The sequence below is a fragment of the Thalassophryne amazonica genome, chromosome 8 (genome assembly GCF_902500255.1).
Source record: "Thalassophryne amazonica chromosome 8, fThaAma1.1, whole genome shotgun sequence".
Taxonomy (NCBI): Eukaryota; Metazoa; Chordata; class Actinopteri; order Batrachoidiformes; family Batrachoididae; genus Thalassophryne; species Thalassophryne amazonica.
The window spans coordinates 110,403,266-110,421,420 of NC_047110.1; the positions used below are offsets into that span (position 1 = coordinate 110,403,266).

At 42.3% G+C, this 18,155-nt stretch overlaps 1 protein-coding gene across 3 annotated transcripts in view; it reads left to right on the forward strand.

The window, feature by feature from the left end:
* The window catches only part of edc4 (enhancer of mRNA decapping 4), an 86,634-nt gene that overhangs the window by 36,974 nt on the left and 31,505 nt on the right, over positions 1–18,155 (forward strand). For 2 of the 3 annotated variants that reach the window (XM_034177262.1, XM_034177263.1), the window contains exons 17-26: positions 2,935–3,064; positions 3,148–3,443; positions 3,593–3,823; positions 4,877–4,978; positions 5,612–5,755; positions 6,433–6,469; positions 12,859–13,006; positions 13,329–13,484; positions 16,605–16,720; positions 16,805–16,970. In XM_034177262.1, the coding sequence (XP_034033153.1) occupies positions 2,935–3,064; positions 3,148–3,443; positions 3,593–3,823; positions 4,877–4,978; positions 5,612–5,755; positions 6,433–6,469; positions 12,859–13,006; positions 13,329–13,484; positions 16,605–16,720; positions 16,805–16,970 (1,526 nt within the window). The remainder of the gene's footprint in view (positions 1–2,934; positions 3,065–3,147; positions 3,444–3,592; positions 3,824–4,876; positions 4,979–5,611; positions 5,756–6,432; positions 6,470–12,858; positions 13,007–13,328; positions 13,485–16,604; positions 16,721–16,804; positions 16,971–18,155) is intronic. The other variant, XM_034177264.1, reaches the window with a different exon arrangement.

Below are 18,155 nucleotides of genomic sequence, written 5' to 3' on the forward strand. Positions count from 1 at the left end.
CATTTGCTGACATAAAACAGTCAGATGCATTGCAAATTCTTTTTTTTTTTTTATTTATACATTGTAGTTTCACAGTGAGCTTCACAGTGAACATCTTACTGTTGAACTATTTATTTGAAGATTCATTTTGAACATAAAAGAAATAAGTGCAGAGTGATTTGTGATCCAGAACATTTTGCTTTTTTAACACTGAAATGCTTCTTGATAATTTGGTTTGTTTCCAACTGATTTTCTCATATTAGTTATTTAAGTTTAATGACAGTTTGTATCGGTCAAACCACATTTTCAATTTGTTCATTTATTCAGTGATTTCCTCCAGAACTACCTGCCAAGCTAGAAAACTGCTGCATCCCAGTAAGGCAGAGTACTACTAGAGGTGTTGTGAAAGTGTAGTGACACAGACCCACAACAGGGGGCGCAAATGAACGGTCAATAGATGAGCCAAAAAGTAACAATTTAATGTTGTGAAGGTGCACAACGAATACACAGACAATCTCAGAATGTGATTACAGTCAATCCACAAAGGTGACGTGTGGGCAGGCTCGAGGATAGAAGACGTCTGTCCTGAGAAGAGCCGGAACCACACGATTTCCGCCGCCACCGAACCTGGTGAATACTGGAGCCGCCAAGTCCCGAATTCCCAGGTGATCACCGTCCCCGACTGTCGGATCTGGTACTGCTGGCAAAGAACAACAACAGTCAAGTGTGGGTGTGTGTACACCCAGTAACAACAACGGTGGGAATGCCACCTCCACCTCTCACTCAATATGCTGAAGAGTACCGCAGTGATTCCTCAGGGGGGAAAAAAGAGTGCCGTCCTGCACTCACTCAGCCTCCACAGAAAGAGGGACTGGTACTCCTGCAAACACTCACAATATACAGATATATTGCAACACAAACGGCTGAGGATATTACCTCCAGTGAAGTACGATATCTCGGCGATGAGGTGGAGATGACGTCTGGGTTTTATGGAGTGGGATGATGAAGAATGAGTGACAGCTGTCAGGACATAATGAGTATCAGCTGTCACTCCCGGCTGTGTCCGTGGCGGCAGCGCCCTCTCGTGCCTGAAGCCCGCACTTCAGACAGGGCGCCCTCTGGTGGTGGGCCAGCAGTACCTCCTCTTCTGGCGGCCCACACAACAAGAGGAGTGATTTTGAATTAGGAAAGTTTTTTTTTTTTTCTCAACAAAATGGATGTTGCACTCATTGCAATTTATTGTCTGGAATAGCCCCGGATTGGATTTCTGAGCATCTAGAATTCAAAAAATTTCAGGGGGGTTTAATTTTGGGTTTCAGCTTTTTTTTTTTTTTTTTTTTTTTTTTTTTTTTGTGTTTCACCTCTTTCATCCCTGAATGAGACTGTGCAGGTGAAGAGTCTTGCCCAGAGAAACAATTTGGTAGCGGGAGCGGGAATCGAACCCAGGTCTACATAATGGTTGCTCAGCTCTTTAATTGTTGAGCAGTCAGCTCCACATAACAACCAAGGTTCCATATAATTTTATCTTATTTTTTTAAACTGCTGTTTTAAGTGGACCAGTGACCTGCAAAATGGAAATACTCAAAAGTACAAGTACCTCAAATTTATACACAAGTCCAGAGCTCAGATAAAAAGATGCACAGAATTTTGTCATGTCATTAAATAAATAATTTAATGCTCTGGAGTCATCTGACACATGTCCGCATAAAAGTCACATGCCCAAATTAAACGGTCCTCCCATCAGATCCACCAGACTCCGAGTCTCCGTTTGAATGTGTTGAAAGTGCAGACTTCAAACTATATACCAGTTTTTAAATTCTGTTCATAGGCCTAGTATAATTTGAATTCTGATTAGTTTTTTCTGGAATGTTTTTCCTTAATATTATGATAATTTTTGGTGCGCGTATTTGCAGAAAGGCACAGCAAATGGGAGTCTCATTGCTTGGTTGAGCTCTGTCTTGCTGCAGGAGAAGCAGAGAAAAAAGCCACTACTTCCCCTTTATCATTGGTGGGTAAAATGCATGACCTAAACCAAACAAAATCACTAACCCCATGTGGGTTATTCACTGAGAGCATACCGGTCAAAACGTCATCAAAGGCAGACAAAAGTACCAACACTGCCTCCAAGTGGACAATAGGAGGAGTGGCACTCCTGTGGGTGAGGCCTGTGTCCAATCTCTTGTTTTGGACAGGAATTGTTTTTGAGTGGCACAAATAATTTGTGTGGCATCTTATTGTTTTGTAAATAGTTGTACAAAAAACACCTGAAGCATCTCATTTTAATGTAAATAGTTGTACATAACTTTATTTGCTACCTTTGTACATATGTTTTTGAAATTTACAATTTCTGATTGCATTCTAAGTTATAAAAATGGTTTGTTAAGCATGTAAGTGGTTTTCACAGTAAAAAAACAAAACAAAACTTCCGATTACGTTTTTGTGTGAATTTAGGTTCATTGTGTTAATAAAGTATGTCAGAATGAAAGAAAAACTGTACCGTCACACAGGTGAGGTTGTGCTGAAAACAAATGACACCAAACAAGGCACGATAAACAGTTTTTAAGGTAAATTATGAAGGTAAAACCAAAAGTAGTTAAAATGGCCAGTTATACCCTGGACCTCAGAGGATTAAAGCGTATTTTTATTGTTTGGTCTCATTGATGTAAGCACTTTTCCAGTGAATCTTGCAGGTTACTGGTACAATTCTTAAAAACGTTCATGTCAAACAAGATCCCCTGCTGGTTTGCCTTTGTTTTTAGGTAGTCGGGGGATAATCATGTAACTTGTAACTTTTTTATTCATTCATGAGTTGTCAAAGTGGTGCATTACACTGCTCTGTGGCCACCCATGGAGCTCGACCTTCTACTCCAGATCATTGACCTCATACTCTGAAAACTACTGCAAAAGCAGCTGTGAACATGTACACCTAACTACTGTCTGTCTCACTGTGCACAGAATGATAGAGGAAGTGAGTCAGAGTCCAGGCAGAGCAGAAAACAATGGCAGCTCCAGTCTGTTGCATTCAGCCTCTGCCAGCAGTCCAAGAGCTGCACCTGTATTGCTGCCTGGACTGGAGAACTTACAGGTAGGACTACACTTCTTTTGCATCCAACAGCCTGTTGTCACTGGTTTTCTAGGATTGTGGCTCAGTAAATTGTTCATCTTCAGTCTTTAGCATCACCTAGTGGGCCTTTGGTGCTCGACAACCCCCAGGTTCTGGATTCCTCCATCCTTCCACCACTGGCCTCTCCGACTAGGGCCCGCTCCCCTGATGTCATCTCGTCAGCCTCCACAGCGTTGTCGCAAGACATGCCGGAGATAGCGTCCCAGACGCTGCAGCTTCAGCGTGGAATGGTACCCAGCTTGGAGTCCTTACCTCTGTCCAGCCTCCAGACAGACAGCATGGCCTCTGCTGCCTCTGCTCTGCACCTTCTTACCTCACCACGGTCAGCCAACAACAACAGGTATACAGAGGGGTGGGGACAGGACCTCTTCTAAAACTGACATGAACGTCTAGTAGGTTATGATTCACACTTGTAACTGAAACTCACAAAAACACTGGACTGGTTCACGATTGAGCTAATCGGATGCTTTGTTTTGTTTTTGATCACAGCCTTTTGCCCCTGGAGCTTGGACGGTCAGATGGGTCAGTGACTGGCACAGCAGAGTCAGAACCCAGACTCAGCCACACCCCATCCCTCCTGGAGAATGCCCTGTCACAGGAGAACTGTGTGGTGGGGGGCGGGGCCTCCGACGGTGCTGTTACACACACGCCTTGGCCTGCTGCGCCTGACATCACCAGAGAAACCAGGAACAGTCTGAGAGACAATGGTCTTGGGGACTGGTAAGAGTTATGCTCATTTAATGTATTTACAGGCACATTTACAAGAAAATTACGTGGCTACAAAATATGTAAATGGTAAATGGACTGCATTTATATAGCGCTTTTCCATCTGCATCAGCAGACGCTCAAAGCGCTTTACAATTATGCCTTCACAACACCCTGATGTGAGGGTGCTGCCATACAAGGCTACACACTGGGAGCAACTAGGGGATTAAAGACCTTGCCCAAGGGCACTTAGTGATTTTCCAGTCAGGCGGGGATTTGAACCGAACATCTTCTGGTCTCAAGCCCAACACCTTAACCACTAGACCATCACCTCTCCCAGTAATATGGTTGGGAAAAATGGCATAAACAAAACTGACAAATTGAGTACAGTTTCCTGACCCTTTTACTTTTATGATGATCAGTTTCTATGACTACTCATCTCTGGCTTCATACATAATGGGGACTGTGCATGAATTAATTATTTTCATTGGATGTACCAAATTTAAAGAACGATATGTTGCGTCTCAGTATTAGTCACATCTGTTAAAAAAAAAAGATGTCATGAAGATGAAAAAACATGTAAATGGTATCAGTCTGTGATTCACATTTATTTTTAAAAAGTGCTGCTACCGCTTTATGCAACAAGAAGCAAAATGAATTTGTTTGCATTATTTATTTATAATGCAAATGCTGCATTAGTGAGTAGAAGCTAACGAGCTAATTAAGGTTATTGCATGAGGCACAAAACACTTTGAGTACCGTCCTCGTCATTTAACAGATGAAAATGTCAAAGAAACATTTGCACATTTACCTCACTAAATGTAAATTTGAAAAAAATTCTTTCAGCTCCTCCTTTTTGCACATGAGGTTGCCACAGCTGATTTTTATGTGTGTGTGTGTATGTGTGTGTGTTGATTTGGTACAGTTTTATGCCAGGTACCTTTCCTTATGTTACTTGTTTTGGTTCAAACAAGTGAAGTGGAGTGCCAAGTAGTATGAAGGCGATTTATTAATTTCATTCATTAACTTTCCAACATATGTCTTTGTTGCATTTCTGTTGTGTTTTAGCTCCCGAGAGGATTCCAATGGCAGACACTTGAGCTCGCCTTTCCACCGACGCACTTACCATCTCTTAAACACTGACAGTCAGGACCAGAGTGCAGAGCAGAGGTAGCGCACAGATGCAAGTGGACACACCTGCCGATCATATTCCATATAGTCTGTGTGCTGCAGAGTCAGCGCATTCCTGGCATGATGATGAAGAAATAACTGACCAAATTCTGCTAATTTTAGTTTTAGGAGGTACCACAAAGTTGTGCAAAACTCTGAATTTAGTACTTTCTCTAAGACACGTGAATTAATTGGTATCAGCTACCATCTATGTTACTTACAGTATGTTGTAAATCAGAAGATTGACACCAGGAATCAAAAAATGAGTCCCTCACTAATTTCATATTTTTTTTTAATAGCTGTTCCATGACAGCATGTCTGCATGAAAATTCAGTAAGGTATATCTTATATATTATATTTCATTTCTAAGGTGGAATTATGCCAGTATACAAAGGTATATCTAAAAAGGAAGAGTAAAATAAAGTAGAAAAGAGTAGAGCAGAGCCACTTAGGTGCCTGGTCTGGAGAAGCAGGGATGGTTCTCAAGACATGCATGCACAGTCATAACATTTGATAACATTATACCCCTAACATGCACATGTATGATGTAGATAAAAATTGATTTTGTCCAACAAAACCTCTTTCATGAGGACTAAAGCTGCTGCCCTTTTCCTAAATGTCTGTCTGTGTCAGTGACCCCGATGATGAGGTGGCCAGCCTGGCATCTTCCACAGGGAACTGTGCCACTCGCTCTTCTCACAGAATGACTGGTAAAGACTGGAAGACCTCGCCACGAGGCTCGCCAAAAGCCAGGAGGAGGTCCAAGAAGGAGGACAGGTTCATTGATTACTGCTATTAAACTAATCAGTGTTTTCTGGTGAAGAAATTAATAAAAACTTCAATATTTGACTGTAATTCAATTCAGCACCAAAGGAAATGACTTGGACTTTTTTTTTTTTTTTTTTTTTTTTAGCTTCAGTATTATGGCAATCTGTTTTCCCCCTTAATACAAATGCTGAATAAATAAATCAGAAATATTCATCACCATAAGGTCTATATTTCACAGCATTCATGTTCCTCTACTTACGCAGTTTAGGTCTGGATCAGATTTGCACATTTCCTCATTATTCTTTGTAAAATGAACTGTCAATTTGCACAGTGCACCTCATTAGAATAAGTGGAAAAAGATCACTATTTTTTGTCAATTATTGCAGAAAGTGATTTTATATATATATATATATATATATATATATATATATATATATAGTCCAGACTCTTTACATACAAACTAAAAAGTAGAATTGGTTAAAAGTTCACAGGTGATGTTTCATGAGTTGAGAAAATTACTTAAAGGCGTTGTTCATATAAATTGTATTTGCTACAATTTTAGGACAGTATAAATGGCAAAATTCAACATTTGATATATGCTTTTTTGGAGTGTGGGGGGGAAGTCCTTGGTTATTTGACATTGGCAATTAAAGCATTACAGTCCTTTTCCTTCTGTCTGTCTTCAGTGAATCTCCTCAAGGCAGCAAAATGGATTCTACTCAGGTAAGATGACAAATCTGAGCTTTTTATCATAACAGTAAGAAAAATTCAGTGGAAAGGTTTTGTTGTACCCACCACAAGCAGAAATTATTTGGGCAATGGGGGTTATATCACAATCAATCAATCAATCAATCAGTTTTATTTATATAGCGCCAAATCACCACAAACAGTTGCCCCAAGGCGCTTTATATTGTAAGGCAAGGCCATACAATAATTACGTAAAAACCCCAACGGTCAAAACGACCCCCTGTGAGCAAGCACTTGGCAACAGTGGGAAGGAAAAACTCCCTTTTAACAGGAAGAAACCTCCAGCAGAACCAGGCTCAGGGAGGGGCAGTCTTCTGCTGGGACTGGTTGGGGCTGAGGGAGAGAACCAGGAAAAAGACATGCTGTGGAGGGGAGCAGAGATCAATCACTAATGATTAAATGCAGAGTGGTGCATACAGAGCAAAAAGAGAAAGAAACACTCAGTGCATCATGGGAACCCCCCAGCAGTCTAAGTCTATAGCAGCATAACTAAGGGATGGTTCAGGGTCACCTGATCCAGCCCTAACTGGCAAAAATTATGGAATCACCGGCCTTGGAGGATGTTCATTCAGTTGTTTAATTTTGTAGAAAAAAAGCAGATCACAGACATGACACAAAACAAACATGGCAACTTTCTGGCTTTAAGAAACACTATAAGAAATCAAGAAAAAAAGATTGTGGCAGTCAGTAACGGTTACTTTTTTAGATGAAGCAGAGGAAAAAAATATGGACTCACTCAATTCTGAGGAATAAATTATGGAATCACCCTGTAAATTTTCATCCCCAAAACTAACACCTGCATCAAATCACATCTGCTTGTTAGTCTGCATCTAGAAAGGAGTGATCACACCTTGGAGAGCTGTTGCACCAAGTGGACTGACATGAATCATGGCTCCAACACGAGAGATGTCAGTTGAAACAAAGGAGAGGATTATCAAACTCTTAAAAGAGGGTAAATCATCACGCAATGTTGCAAAAGATGTTGGTTGATCACAGTCAGCTGTGTCTAAACTCTGGACCAATTACAAACAACATGGGAAGGTTGTTAAAGGCAAACATACTGGTAGACCAAGGAAGACATCAAAGCGTCAAGACAGAAAACTTAAAGCAATATGTCTCAAAAATCGAAAATGCACAACAAAACAAATGAGGAACGAATGGGAGGAAACTGGAGTCAGCGTCTGTGACGGAACTGTAAGAAACCGCCTAAAGGAAATGGGATTTACATACAGAAAAGCTAAACGAAAGCCATCATTAACACCTAAACAGAAAAAAAACAAGGTTACAATGGGCTAAAGAAAAGCAATCGTGGACTGTGGATGACTGGATGAAAGTCATATTCAGTGATGAATCTCGAATCTGCATTGGGCAAGGTGATGATGCTGGAACTTTTGTTTGGTGCCGTTCCAATGAGATTTATAAAGATGACTGCCTGAAGACAACATGTAAATTTCCACAGTCATTGATTATATGGGGCTGCATGTCATGTAAAGGGACTGGGGAGATGGCTGTCATTACATCATCAATAAATGCACAAGTTTACGTTGATATTTTGGACACTTTTCTGATGTTTAAGGATGATGAAATCATTTTTCAAGAAGATAATGCAGCTTGCCATAGAGCAAAAACTGTGAAAACATTCCTTGCAAAAATACACATAGGGTCAATTTCATGACATAGGGTTAATGTCAACGAGCAGATGTGATTTGATGCAGGTGTTAGTTTTGGGGATGGAAATTTACAGGGTGATTCCATAATTTATTCCTCAGAATTGAGGGAGTCCATATTTTTTTCCTCTGCTTCGTCTAAAAAAGTAACCGTTACTGACTGCCACAATCTTTTTTTCTTGATTTCTTATAGTGTTTCTTAAAGCCAGAAAGTTGCCATTTGAAATGACTTTAGTTTTGTGTCATGTCTGTGATCTGCTTTTTTTTCTACAAAATTAAACAACAGAATGAACATCCTCCGAGGCCGGTGATTCCATAATTTTTGCCAGGGGTTGAATAAGCTTAAGCAAAAAGGAAAGTTTTAAGCCTAATCTTAAAAGTAGAGAGGGTGTCTGTCTCCCTGATCTGAATTGGGAGCTGGTTCCACAGGAGAGGAGCCTGAAAGCTGAAGGCTCTGCCTCCCATTCTACTTTTACAAACCCTAGGAACTACAAGTAAGCCTGCAGTCTGAGAGCGAAGCGCTCTATTGGGGTGATATGGTACTATGAGGTCCCTAAGATAAGATGGGACCTGATTATTCAAAACCTTATAAGTAAGAAGAAGAATTGTAAATTCTATTCTAGAATTAACAGGAAGCCAATGAAGAGAGGCCAATATGGGTGAGATATGCTCTCTCCTTCTAGTCCCCGTTAGTACTCTAGCTGCAGCATTTTGAATTAACTGAAGGCTTTTCAGGGAACTTTTAGGACAACCTGATAATAATGAATTACAATAGTCCAGCCTAGAGGAAATAAATGCATGAATTAGTTTTTCAGCATCACTCTGAGACAAGACCTTTCTAATTTTAGAGATATTGCGTAAATGCAAAAAAGCAGTCCTACATATTTGTTTAATATGCGCTTTGAATGACATATCCTGATCACAAATGACTCCAAGGTTTCTCACAGTATTACTAGAGGTCAGGGTAATGCCATCCAGAGTAAGGATCTGGTTAGACACCATGTTTCTAAGATTTGTGGGGCCAAGTACAATAACTTCAGTTTTATCTGAGTTTAAAAGCAGGAAATTAGAGGTCATCCATGTCTTTATATCTGTAAGACAATCCTGCAGTTTAGCTAATTGGTGTGTGTCCTCTGGCTTCATGGATAGATAAAGCTGGGTATCATCTGCGTAACAATGAAAATTTAAGCAATGCTTTCTAATAATACTGCCTAAGGGAAGCATGTATAAAGTGAATAATATTGGTCCTAGCACAGAACCTTGTGGAACTCCATAATTAACCTTAGTCTGTGAAGAAGATTCCCCATTTACATGAACAAATTGTAATCTTAGATAAATATGATTCAAACCATCGCAGCGCAGTGCCTTTAATACCTGTGGCATGCTCTAATCGCTGTAATAAAATTTTATGTACAACAGTATCAAAAGCAGCACTGAGATCTAACAGAACAAGCACAGAGATGAGTCCACTGTCTGAGGCCATAAGAAGATCATTTGTAACCTTCACTAATGCTGTTTCTGTACTATGATGAATTCTAAAACCTGACTGAAACTCTTCAAATAGACCATTCCTCTGCAGATGATCAGTTAGCTGTTTTACAACTACCCTTTCAAGAATTTTTGAGAGAAAAGGAAGGTTGGAGATTGGCCTATAATTAGCTAAGATAGCTGGGTCAAGTGATGGCTTTTTAAGTAATGGTTTAATTACTGCCACCTTAAAAGCCTGTGGTACATAGCCAACTAATAAAGATAGATTGATCATATTTAAGATGGAAGCATTAATTAATGGTAGGGCTTCCTTGATCTGCCTGGTAGGAATGGGGTCTAATAGACATGTTGATGGTTTGGATTAAGTAACTAATGAAAATAACTCACAGAACAATCTGAGAGAAAGAGTCTAACCAAATACCGTCATCACTGAAAGCAGCCAAAGATAACGATACGTCTTTGGGATGGTTATGAGTAATTTTTTCTCTAATAGTTAAAATTTTATTAGCAAAGAAAGTCATGAAGTCATTACTAGTTAAAGTTAAAGGAATACTCGGCTCAATAGAGCTCTGACTCTTTGTCAGCCTGGCTACAGTGCTGAAAAGAAACCTGGGGTTCTTATTTTCTTCAATTAGTGATGAGTAGTAAGATGTCCTAGCTTTACGGATGACTTTTTTTTATAGAGCAACAGACTCTTTTTCCAGGCTAAGTGAAGATCTTCTAAATTAGTGAGACTCCATTTCCTCTCCAACTTACGGGTTATCTGCTTTAAGCTGCGAGTTTGTGAGTTATACCACGGAATCAGGCTCTTCTGATTTAAAGCTCTCTTTTTCAGAGGAGCTACAGCATCCAAAGTTGTCTTCAATGAGGATGTAAAACTATTGACGAGATACTCTATCTCACTTACAGAGTTTAGGTAGCTACTCTGCACTGTGTTGGTATATGGCATTAGAGAACATAAAGAAGGAATCATATCCTTAAACCTAGTTACAACGCTTTCTGAAAGACTTCTAGTGTAATGAAACTTATTCCCCACTGCTGGGTAGTCCAGCAGAGTAAATGTAAATGTTATTAAGAAATGATCAGACAGAAGGGAGTTTTCAGGGAATACTGTTAAGTCTTCAGTTTCCATACCATAAGTCAGAACAAGATCAAAGATATGATTAAAGTGGTGGGTGGACTCATTTACATTTTGAGCAAAGCCAATTGAGTCTAATAATAGATTAAATGCAGTGTTGAGGCTGTCATTCTCAGCATCTGTGTGGATGTTAAAATTGCCCACTATAATTATCTTATCTGAGCTAAGCACTAGTCAGACAAAAGGTCTGAAAATTCACAGAGAAACTCACAGTAACGACCAGGTGGATGATAGATAATAACAAATAAAACTGGTTTTTGGGACTTCCAATTTGGATGGACAAGACTAAGAGTCAAGCTTTCAAATGAATTAAAGCTCTGTCTGGGTTTTTGATTAATTAATAAGCTGGAATGGAAGATTGCTGCTAATCCTCCGCCTCGGCCCGTGCTACGAGCATTCTGGCAGTTAGTGTGACTCGGGGGTGTTAACTCATTTAAACTAACATATTCATCCTGCTGTAACCAGGTTTCTGTAAGGCAGAATAAATCAATATGTTGATCAATTATTATATCATTTACTAACAGGGACTTAGAAGAGAGGGACCTAATGTTTAATAGACCACATTTAACTGTTTTAGTCTGTGGTGCAGTTGAAGGTGCTATATTATTTTTTCTTTTTGAATTTTTATGCTTAAATAGATTTTTACTGGTTATTGGTCTGGGAGCAGGCACCGTCTCTACGGGGATGGGGTATTGGGGGGATGGCAGGGGGAGAGAAGCTGCAGAGAGGTGTGTAAGACTACAACTCTGCTTCCTGGTCCCAACCCTGGATAGTCACGGTTTGGAGGATTTAAGAAAATTGGCCAGATTTCTAGAAATGAGAGCTGCTCCATCCAAAGTGGGATGGATGCCGTCTCTCCTAACAAGACCAGGTTTTCCCCAGAAGCTTTGCCAATTATCTATGAAGCCCACCTCATTTTTTGGACACCACTCAGACAGCCAGCAATTCAAGGAGAGCATGCGGCTAAACATGTCACTCCCGGTCCGATTGGGGAGGGGCCCAGAGAAAACTACAGAATCCGACATTGTTTTTGCAAAGTTACACACCGATTCAATGTTAATTTTAGTGACCTCTGATTGGCGTAACCGGGTGTCTTTACTGCCGACGTGAATTACAGTCTTACCAAATTTACGCTTAGCCTTAGCCAGCAGTTTGAAATTTCCTTCAATGTCGCCTGCTCTGGCCCCCGGAAGACAATTGACTATGGTTGCTGGTGTCGCTAACTTCACATTTCTCAAAACAGAGTCACCAATAACCAGAGTTTGATCCTCGGCAGGTGTGTCGTCGAGTGGGGAAAAACGGTTAGAAATGTGAATGGGTTGGCGGTGTACACGGGGCTTCTGTTTAGAACTATGCTTCCTCCTCACAGTCACCCAGTCGGCCTGCTTTCCCGGCTGCTCCGGATCTGCCAGAGGGAAACTAACGGCGGCTAAGCTACCTTGGTCCGCACCGACTACAGGGGCCTGGCTAGCTGTAGAATTTTCCACGGTGCGGAACCGAGTCTCCAATTCGCCCAGCCTGGCCTCCAAAGCTACGAATAAGCTACACTTATTACAAGTACCATTACTGCTAAAGGAGGCCGAGGAATAACTAAACATTTCACACCCAGAGCAGAAAAGTGCGGGAGAGACAGGAGAAGCCGCCATGCTAAACCGGCTAAGAGCTAGTAGCTGTGCTAAGCTAACGGATTCCTAAAGACACACAAAGTGAATAATGTGTAAATAATTTAGAGGTGATTCAGCAGAGGGAGTGCTTTAGTTAAGGCACGTGAAGATTACACTGTGAAACAAATCGTTATCTAGGTAACTAGATCAATCTAACTGCGCAGATCAAACAGCTAACAGATACAGAAAAACATTGCTGTGCTCCGGAACAGGAAGTGATACAATACCGCAGTGAGAGCCAACCACCAGTAGAGGCAAGCAAGAAGAACAATCAACCTGTCTGACCATGAATCTCACAATCAGATCTCCTAAACCGTTGGATGAAGCTTCACACAGTAGTTGCACACCGTATGCTTACAATGTCTCCTTCTTTTTGTCTCTTTTTGATATTCTCTCCAATGACTGCAGATGAAAGTTGACGTGCAGGAGGAGTTGATGATGCTCCTGCGTAGTCAGCAGAGGGAGCTAGCAGACCTGCGAGGACAGATCGAAGCCGTGCAGAGCTCCATTCTGACCCAGGTTGAACGTGTCATGGCCAACTACCAGGAACAAGAACGTATCCTTCAGTCTTAGTTTGCACACATATTGTTTAGTCTCTTTTATACATTTACCTTGTGTGCCGGTAAAACGAGGTATCATATTGTAATCGGTCCTGTGTGTCTGTGAACAAGATAATGAAATATGGATGGAGATTGATTGATTGGTATAAGTGGTGTCATGGTGAAGTCCTGTTTGTTCAGAGTGTGTTGGCTTTTCTTCAGTCCTCTGATGCCTTTCATTGGTAAGATTGTTCAGTTTGTACAGATTCCTTCACAGATGTCATTATAGTGCAGATGTTCATCTTGAGCACTTCATGACCCTTGACCCATTGCCCTCAGAGTTCAGACTGGAGCGCTTGCTGTCAGAGAGACAGAATCAGCAGCAGCAGCTTCAGGAGCAACTGATCCAGCAGCTAAGCCATTCCCTCTGCTCCACCTTAACCAACAGAATGGACAAAGTGCTCAGAGATGAAATGAAGAAAACGGTCCCACAAAGTAAACGCACACTTTAACCTTTAACCTCAGATGACCGAAGGGCTTAACAAAGAGAGCAGCTGTTCTGTGACATGCAGAAAATTGAAATTCTCAGTGTCTGTCTCCACTGTCACCGTAAACAGTGCTGGTGGAGAGCTGCTTCCGCCTCCTGAGGCGCTGGACGGTTTGCCACAATCTCTTCGAGGCCGACCGATAGTCCTCCTCCATGGCCTCCCCGAACTCCTCCCAGACCCAAGTTTTTGCCTCTGTGACCGTATGGGCTGCGGCACGCTTGGCCTGCCGGTACCTGTCTGCTGCCTCCGGGGTCCCACCTACCAACAAAGATAAGTAGGACTCCTTCTTCAGCTTGACGGCATCCCTTACTTCCGGCGTCCACCACCGGGTTCGGGGATTGCCACCGCAACAGGCACCAGAGATCTTGTGACCACAGCTACGAGCGGCCGCATCAACAATGGAGGTGGAGAACATGGTCCACTCGGACTCCATGTCTCCAACCTCCCCCGGGATTTTGGAGAAGCTCTCCCAGAGGTGGGAGTTGAAGACCTCGCTGACAGAGGGTTCCGCCAGTTGTTCCCAGCAGACCCTCATGATACGTTTGGGCCTGCCTGGTCTGACCGGCTTCCTCCACTCCCAGCGGATCCAACTCACCACCAGGTGGTGATCGGTTGACAGCTCTGCCCCTCTCTTCACTCGAGTATCCGAGACACGTGGCCGAAGGTCAGATGATACAACTACAAAGTCGATCATCGACCTCCGGCTCAGGGTGTCCTGGTGCCACGTGCACTTATGGACACCCATGTGCTCGAACATGGTGTTCGTGATGGACAAACTGACTAACACTGAAGTCCAACAACTGAACACCACTCGGGTTCAGATCGGGGAGGCCGTGCTTCGTTGAAATTCCCCAGGAGAACAGTGGAGTCCCCAGTCGGAGCGCTACCTAGTACCTCTCCCAGGGACTCCAAGAAGGTCGGGTACTCTGCACTGCCGCTCGGCCCGTAGGCCGAGACCTGTCCCCGACCCGAAGGCGTAGTGACGCGACCCTCTTGTTCACTGGAGTAAACTCCAACACATGGCGACTGAGCTGGGGAGCAATAAGCAATGCGACCCCAGCTCTCCGCCTCTCCCCGTGGGCAGTGCCAGAAAAATGAATCGTCCAGCCCCTCTCCAGGAGTTGGGTACCAGAGCCCAAGCTGTTAGTGGAGGTGAGCCCAACTATCTCTAGTCGGTATCTCTCAACCTCCTGCACAAGCTCAGGCTCCTTCCCCCCCAGCGAGGTGACATTCCACGTCCCAACAGCCAGGGGCTGTGAGCATGGACCGGGCCGCCAGGCCACCCGCCCTCGACCGCCACCCAATCCTCTCTGCACCCGACCCCCATGGCCCCCTCTGCAGGTGGTGAACCCACAGGAGGGCGGGCCCACGTCGCTCTTTCGGGCTGAGCCCAGCCGGGCCCCATGGGCTAAGGCCCGACCACCAGGCGCTCGCCTGCAAGCCTCAACCCCAGGCCTGGCTCCAGGTTTGGGCCCCGGCTCCGCCATACCAGGTGACGTCTCGGTCCTTGATTTTTTTTTTTTTTTTTTTTTTTTTTTTTTTTTGGTCATGGAGGTTCTGAGCTGCCCTTAGAGTGACCCGTCACCTAGGACCTGTTTGCCTTGGGAGACCCTACAAGGGGCACAAAGCCCCGGACAACATAGCTCCTAGGATCATCCGGGTACGCAAAAGGTGGCAGCTAGAGGGGGAGTATTATTATTATTATAACTTAGCAATGCCAATCCTCTCTGAAAGTTGTCACCCAAATCTATGACAAATGCGACCACTTAAGCAGAGGCGTTGTTAGGCTAAAGTGCACCATACGCTGCATTAATGGTTCCCAAACATTTTTAACAGGGCCCCCTTCTGTGGAAAATAATATTTACAGGTTAGGGGAGGTGATGGTCTAGTGGTTAAGGTGTTGGGCTTGAGTCCAGAAGATCATGGGTTCAAATCCCCGCCTGACGGGAAAATCACTAAGGGCCCTTGGGCAAGGCCTTTAATCCCCTATTGCTCCCGGTGTGTAGTGAACGCCTTGTATGGCAGCACCCTGACATCGGGGTGAATGTGAGGCATAATTGTAAAGCGCTTTGAGCATCTGATGCAGATGGAAAAGCGCTATATAAATGCAGGCCATTTACCATTTTACGGGTCCTTTGACATTTATTTTATACACTCTAATATATACAAAACTACAGCTTCTTATTAATTTAAAACAAAATAAAGTGACAAATTACCCTTACAGTGACATTATGAAGTGACATGCATCAGGTATTTTATTTTTTTTTAATTTACTGCAAGCAGTGCTTGGACATAACCATCAGTGTTGCCAGCTATAGCTAATTGTTTCCAGCACAAAAGCTGATAGAAAACCTTCAGAATGAACATAAAACTATAGAACAGAACTTTAAAAGTATAAAATGAATTATTTATTATATAAATATTATATATTAGTTTAACTAGATGTAAATATTTAAACCGTTGTGGTTGCTTAATGTATCATTAAAACATAATGCAGCCAAAGCATACCTAAGAAATCTTAAAGCAACAACAGTTTGTTTGCGACAAACCAAGTTAATTTGCCTTGCAGTCAGAATGCTTGTGTGTGTGCACAAGATAGTTTCTTGCCACAAATCTGATACATTTCTATTCCCCATCGTGTGAGCAAATGACAGTTTTTAAAAAATTTAATTATGAGAACTGAATGTAGAAGTACTGAGTGTGGAATTTTCTGAGAGGTTCAAATACAATTTCAGAGTGAATTCAATTGTTACATTATGTTCAGCTTCAGTTTTATTGGGATTCAATTCTAAACTAATAAATTCCATTTGAAATTATGTGACTCTCAGATTTTCAGTGGAATTGTTCACGTTGAGGGCCTTAAATTCATGTTATTTATATCCGTTTTCCCCTGGAAGGTATTTCTGCTTGGAGATGTTCTGAATTGTGTGTTTGAAACAGACGTCTGTCTGACTTGATGTTTTGACTTTTTTCCGCCGTCATATAAGGGAGATGGTTGAGGATTATTCTCCCCATGATTCCTGGAAGCTCTAATGACTTTTATTTATTTATTTTAATCCCACTGTAGCTGTCTCCAAGAGCCTGGAGCCAGTGACGGGTCAGCTGAACAGCACAATTGCTGCTAAGATGACCGCTGTGGAGGGCGTCCTGAAGGAAAATGTGTGCAAGATGGTCAAATCAAAGGTCGGTGATTGATCCATATCACAGTATGTCTCAGTTTTCCACTCTCCACTATGCTTCATACTGTCCCTGCTTCCTGTGTTCTAGAATACAACGGATGCCATTGGGCGAGCAACAGCGGAGGCGATGCAGGGACCCATCCAGTCGGCCTACAAAGACACGTTCCAGAGCATCGTGCTGCCTGTTTTTGAGAGAGGCTGCCAGTCGATGTTTCAGCAGATCAACGACAGCTTCAAGCAGGGCACACAAGAATGTAAGGAGACTTCACAAAGCCGTTAGCTGTGGGTCACAGGAATAATTATGGCTGTATGTGCAAGGAATGTGGATTTCAAACCAAGACAAAAATCACATTTAAAAACAAAAAACTTCTGATCTTCACTGTTCTGACACTCCTTGTTTGTCTTCTCTTAGTTGATTTTCAGTTTCTGGGCAAAGGGCTGCATAGGTTTCCAGAAGTTCAAGAGAATATAAATATGAACATGTAAAGGTCGTGGAGCAGCACAATGTAGTGTTGATAATTTTGCAGTTAATTAGAAGTCTGGAGTTGGTCTATTATGTTGTTAGTTTCATCTGAACCCTGCTGATTTTTTGTGTGTGTGTGTGTGTGTGTGTGTGAAATGAAGCATTGAAGTTAAGTCGTCTTTGCTGAAACAGCCCACAGACGCTTCCTCCTCTTTTCAGTGGAGGGTGGAGCCTGTGTGTGCGGGGGATGTTTCTGTGACCACAATGAATAGCTAATGGCTATCTTATATTGTACAGGGATTTAAAAGTACTCACCCTCAGCAAGACCCAAGCATCAGTCCAGTCTATCACGGAGCTTTTATTTACTTATTTGGTCTCTGTTGTGATGGATTTAGTGACAAAAATGTGAAAATAATGCTCTTCTGCCGGTTGCTTGAAAGGCTCTGTAGTGACATCACAACTTCTTTATCAAAAGTTCTGGGATTTTCAACTGAAAACCGCTCAGAGTGGCTGCACAAATTCTGCTCTGAAAAACAGGGATGAAAAATGTCCACTTTTTGGCAGATTTCTGCTTTTTTTTGCCAGTTGCCTGGGTCATTTTTTAGATCAGTATTGTTCAGTAGGAAGCGTTAAGTGCTGTACTTTTCGATCGGGCAGGTTTTGGGCAGCTTCACTGCCTTGGAACAAAGCTTTTGTTTTATTTCGCTTTATCTTAATTTTTCCCCACTAAAACCCTAAAGAGCATATGTCTGTAATATTTGGGTGATTCTTTAACTACAGGCACTATTGGCCTTGTAAATGTAATTTCCACCACACCATTGCCTTACAATATAAAGCGCCTTGGGGCAACTGTTTGTTGTGATTTGGTGCTATATACATGTGCTCTGTCAGTTTTCTCCATAGAAACTACCCAAACAATCTTTCATACAAACTGTTTAAAGGGACATTACAGTGTTGTGGTGGAAATTACGGCAGT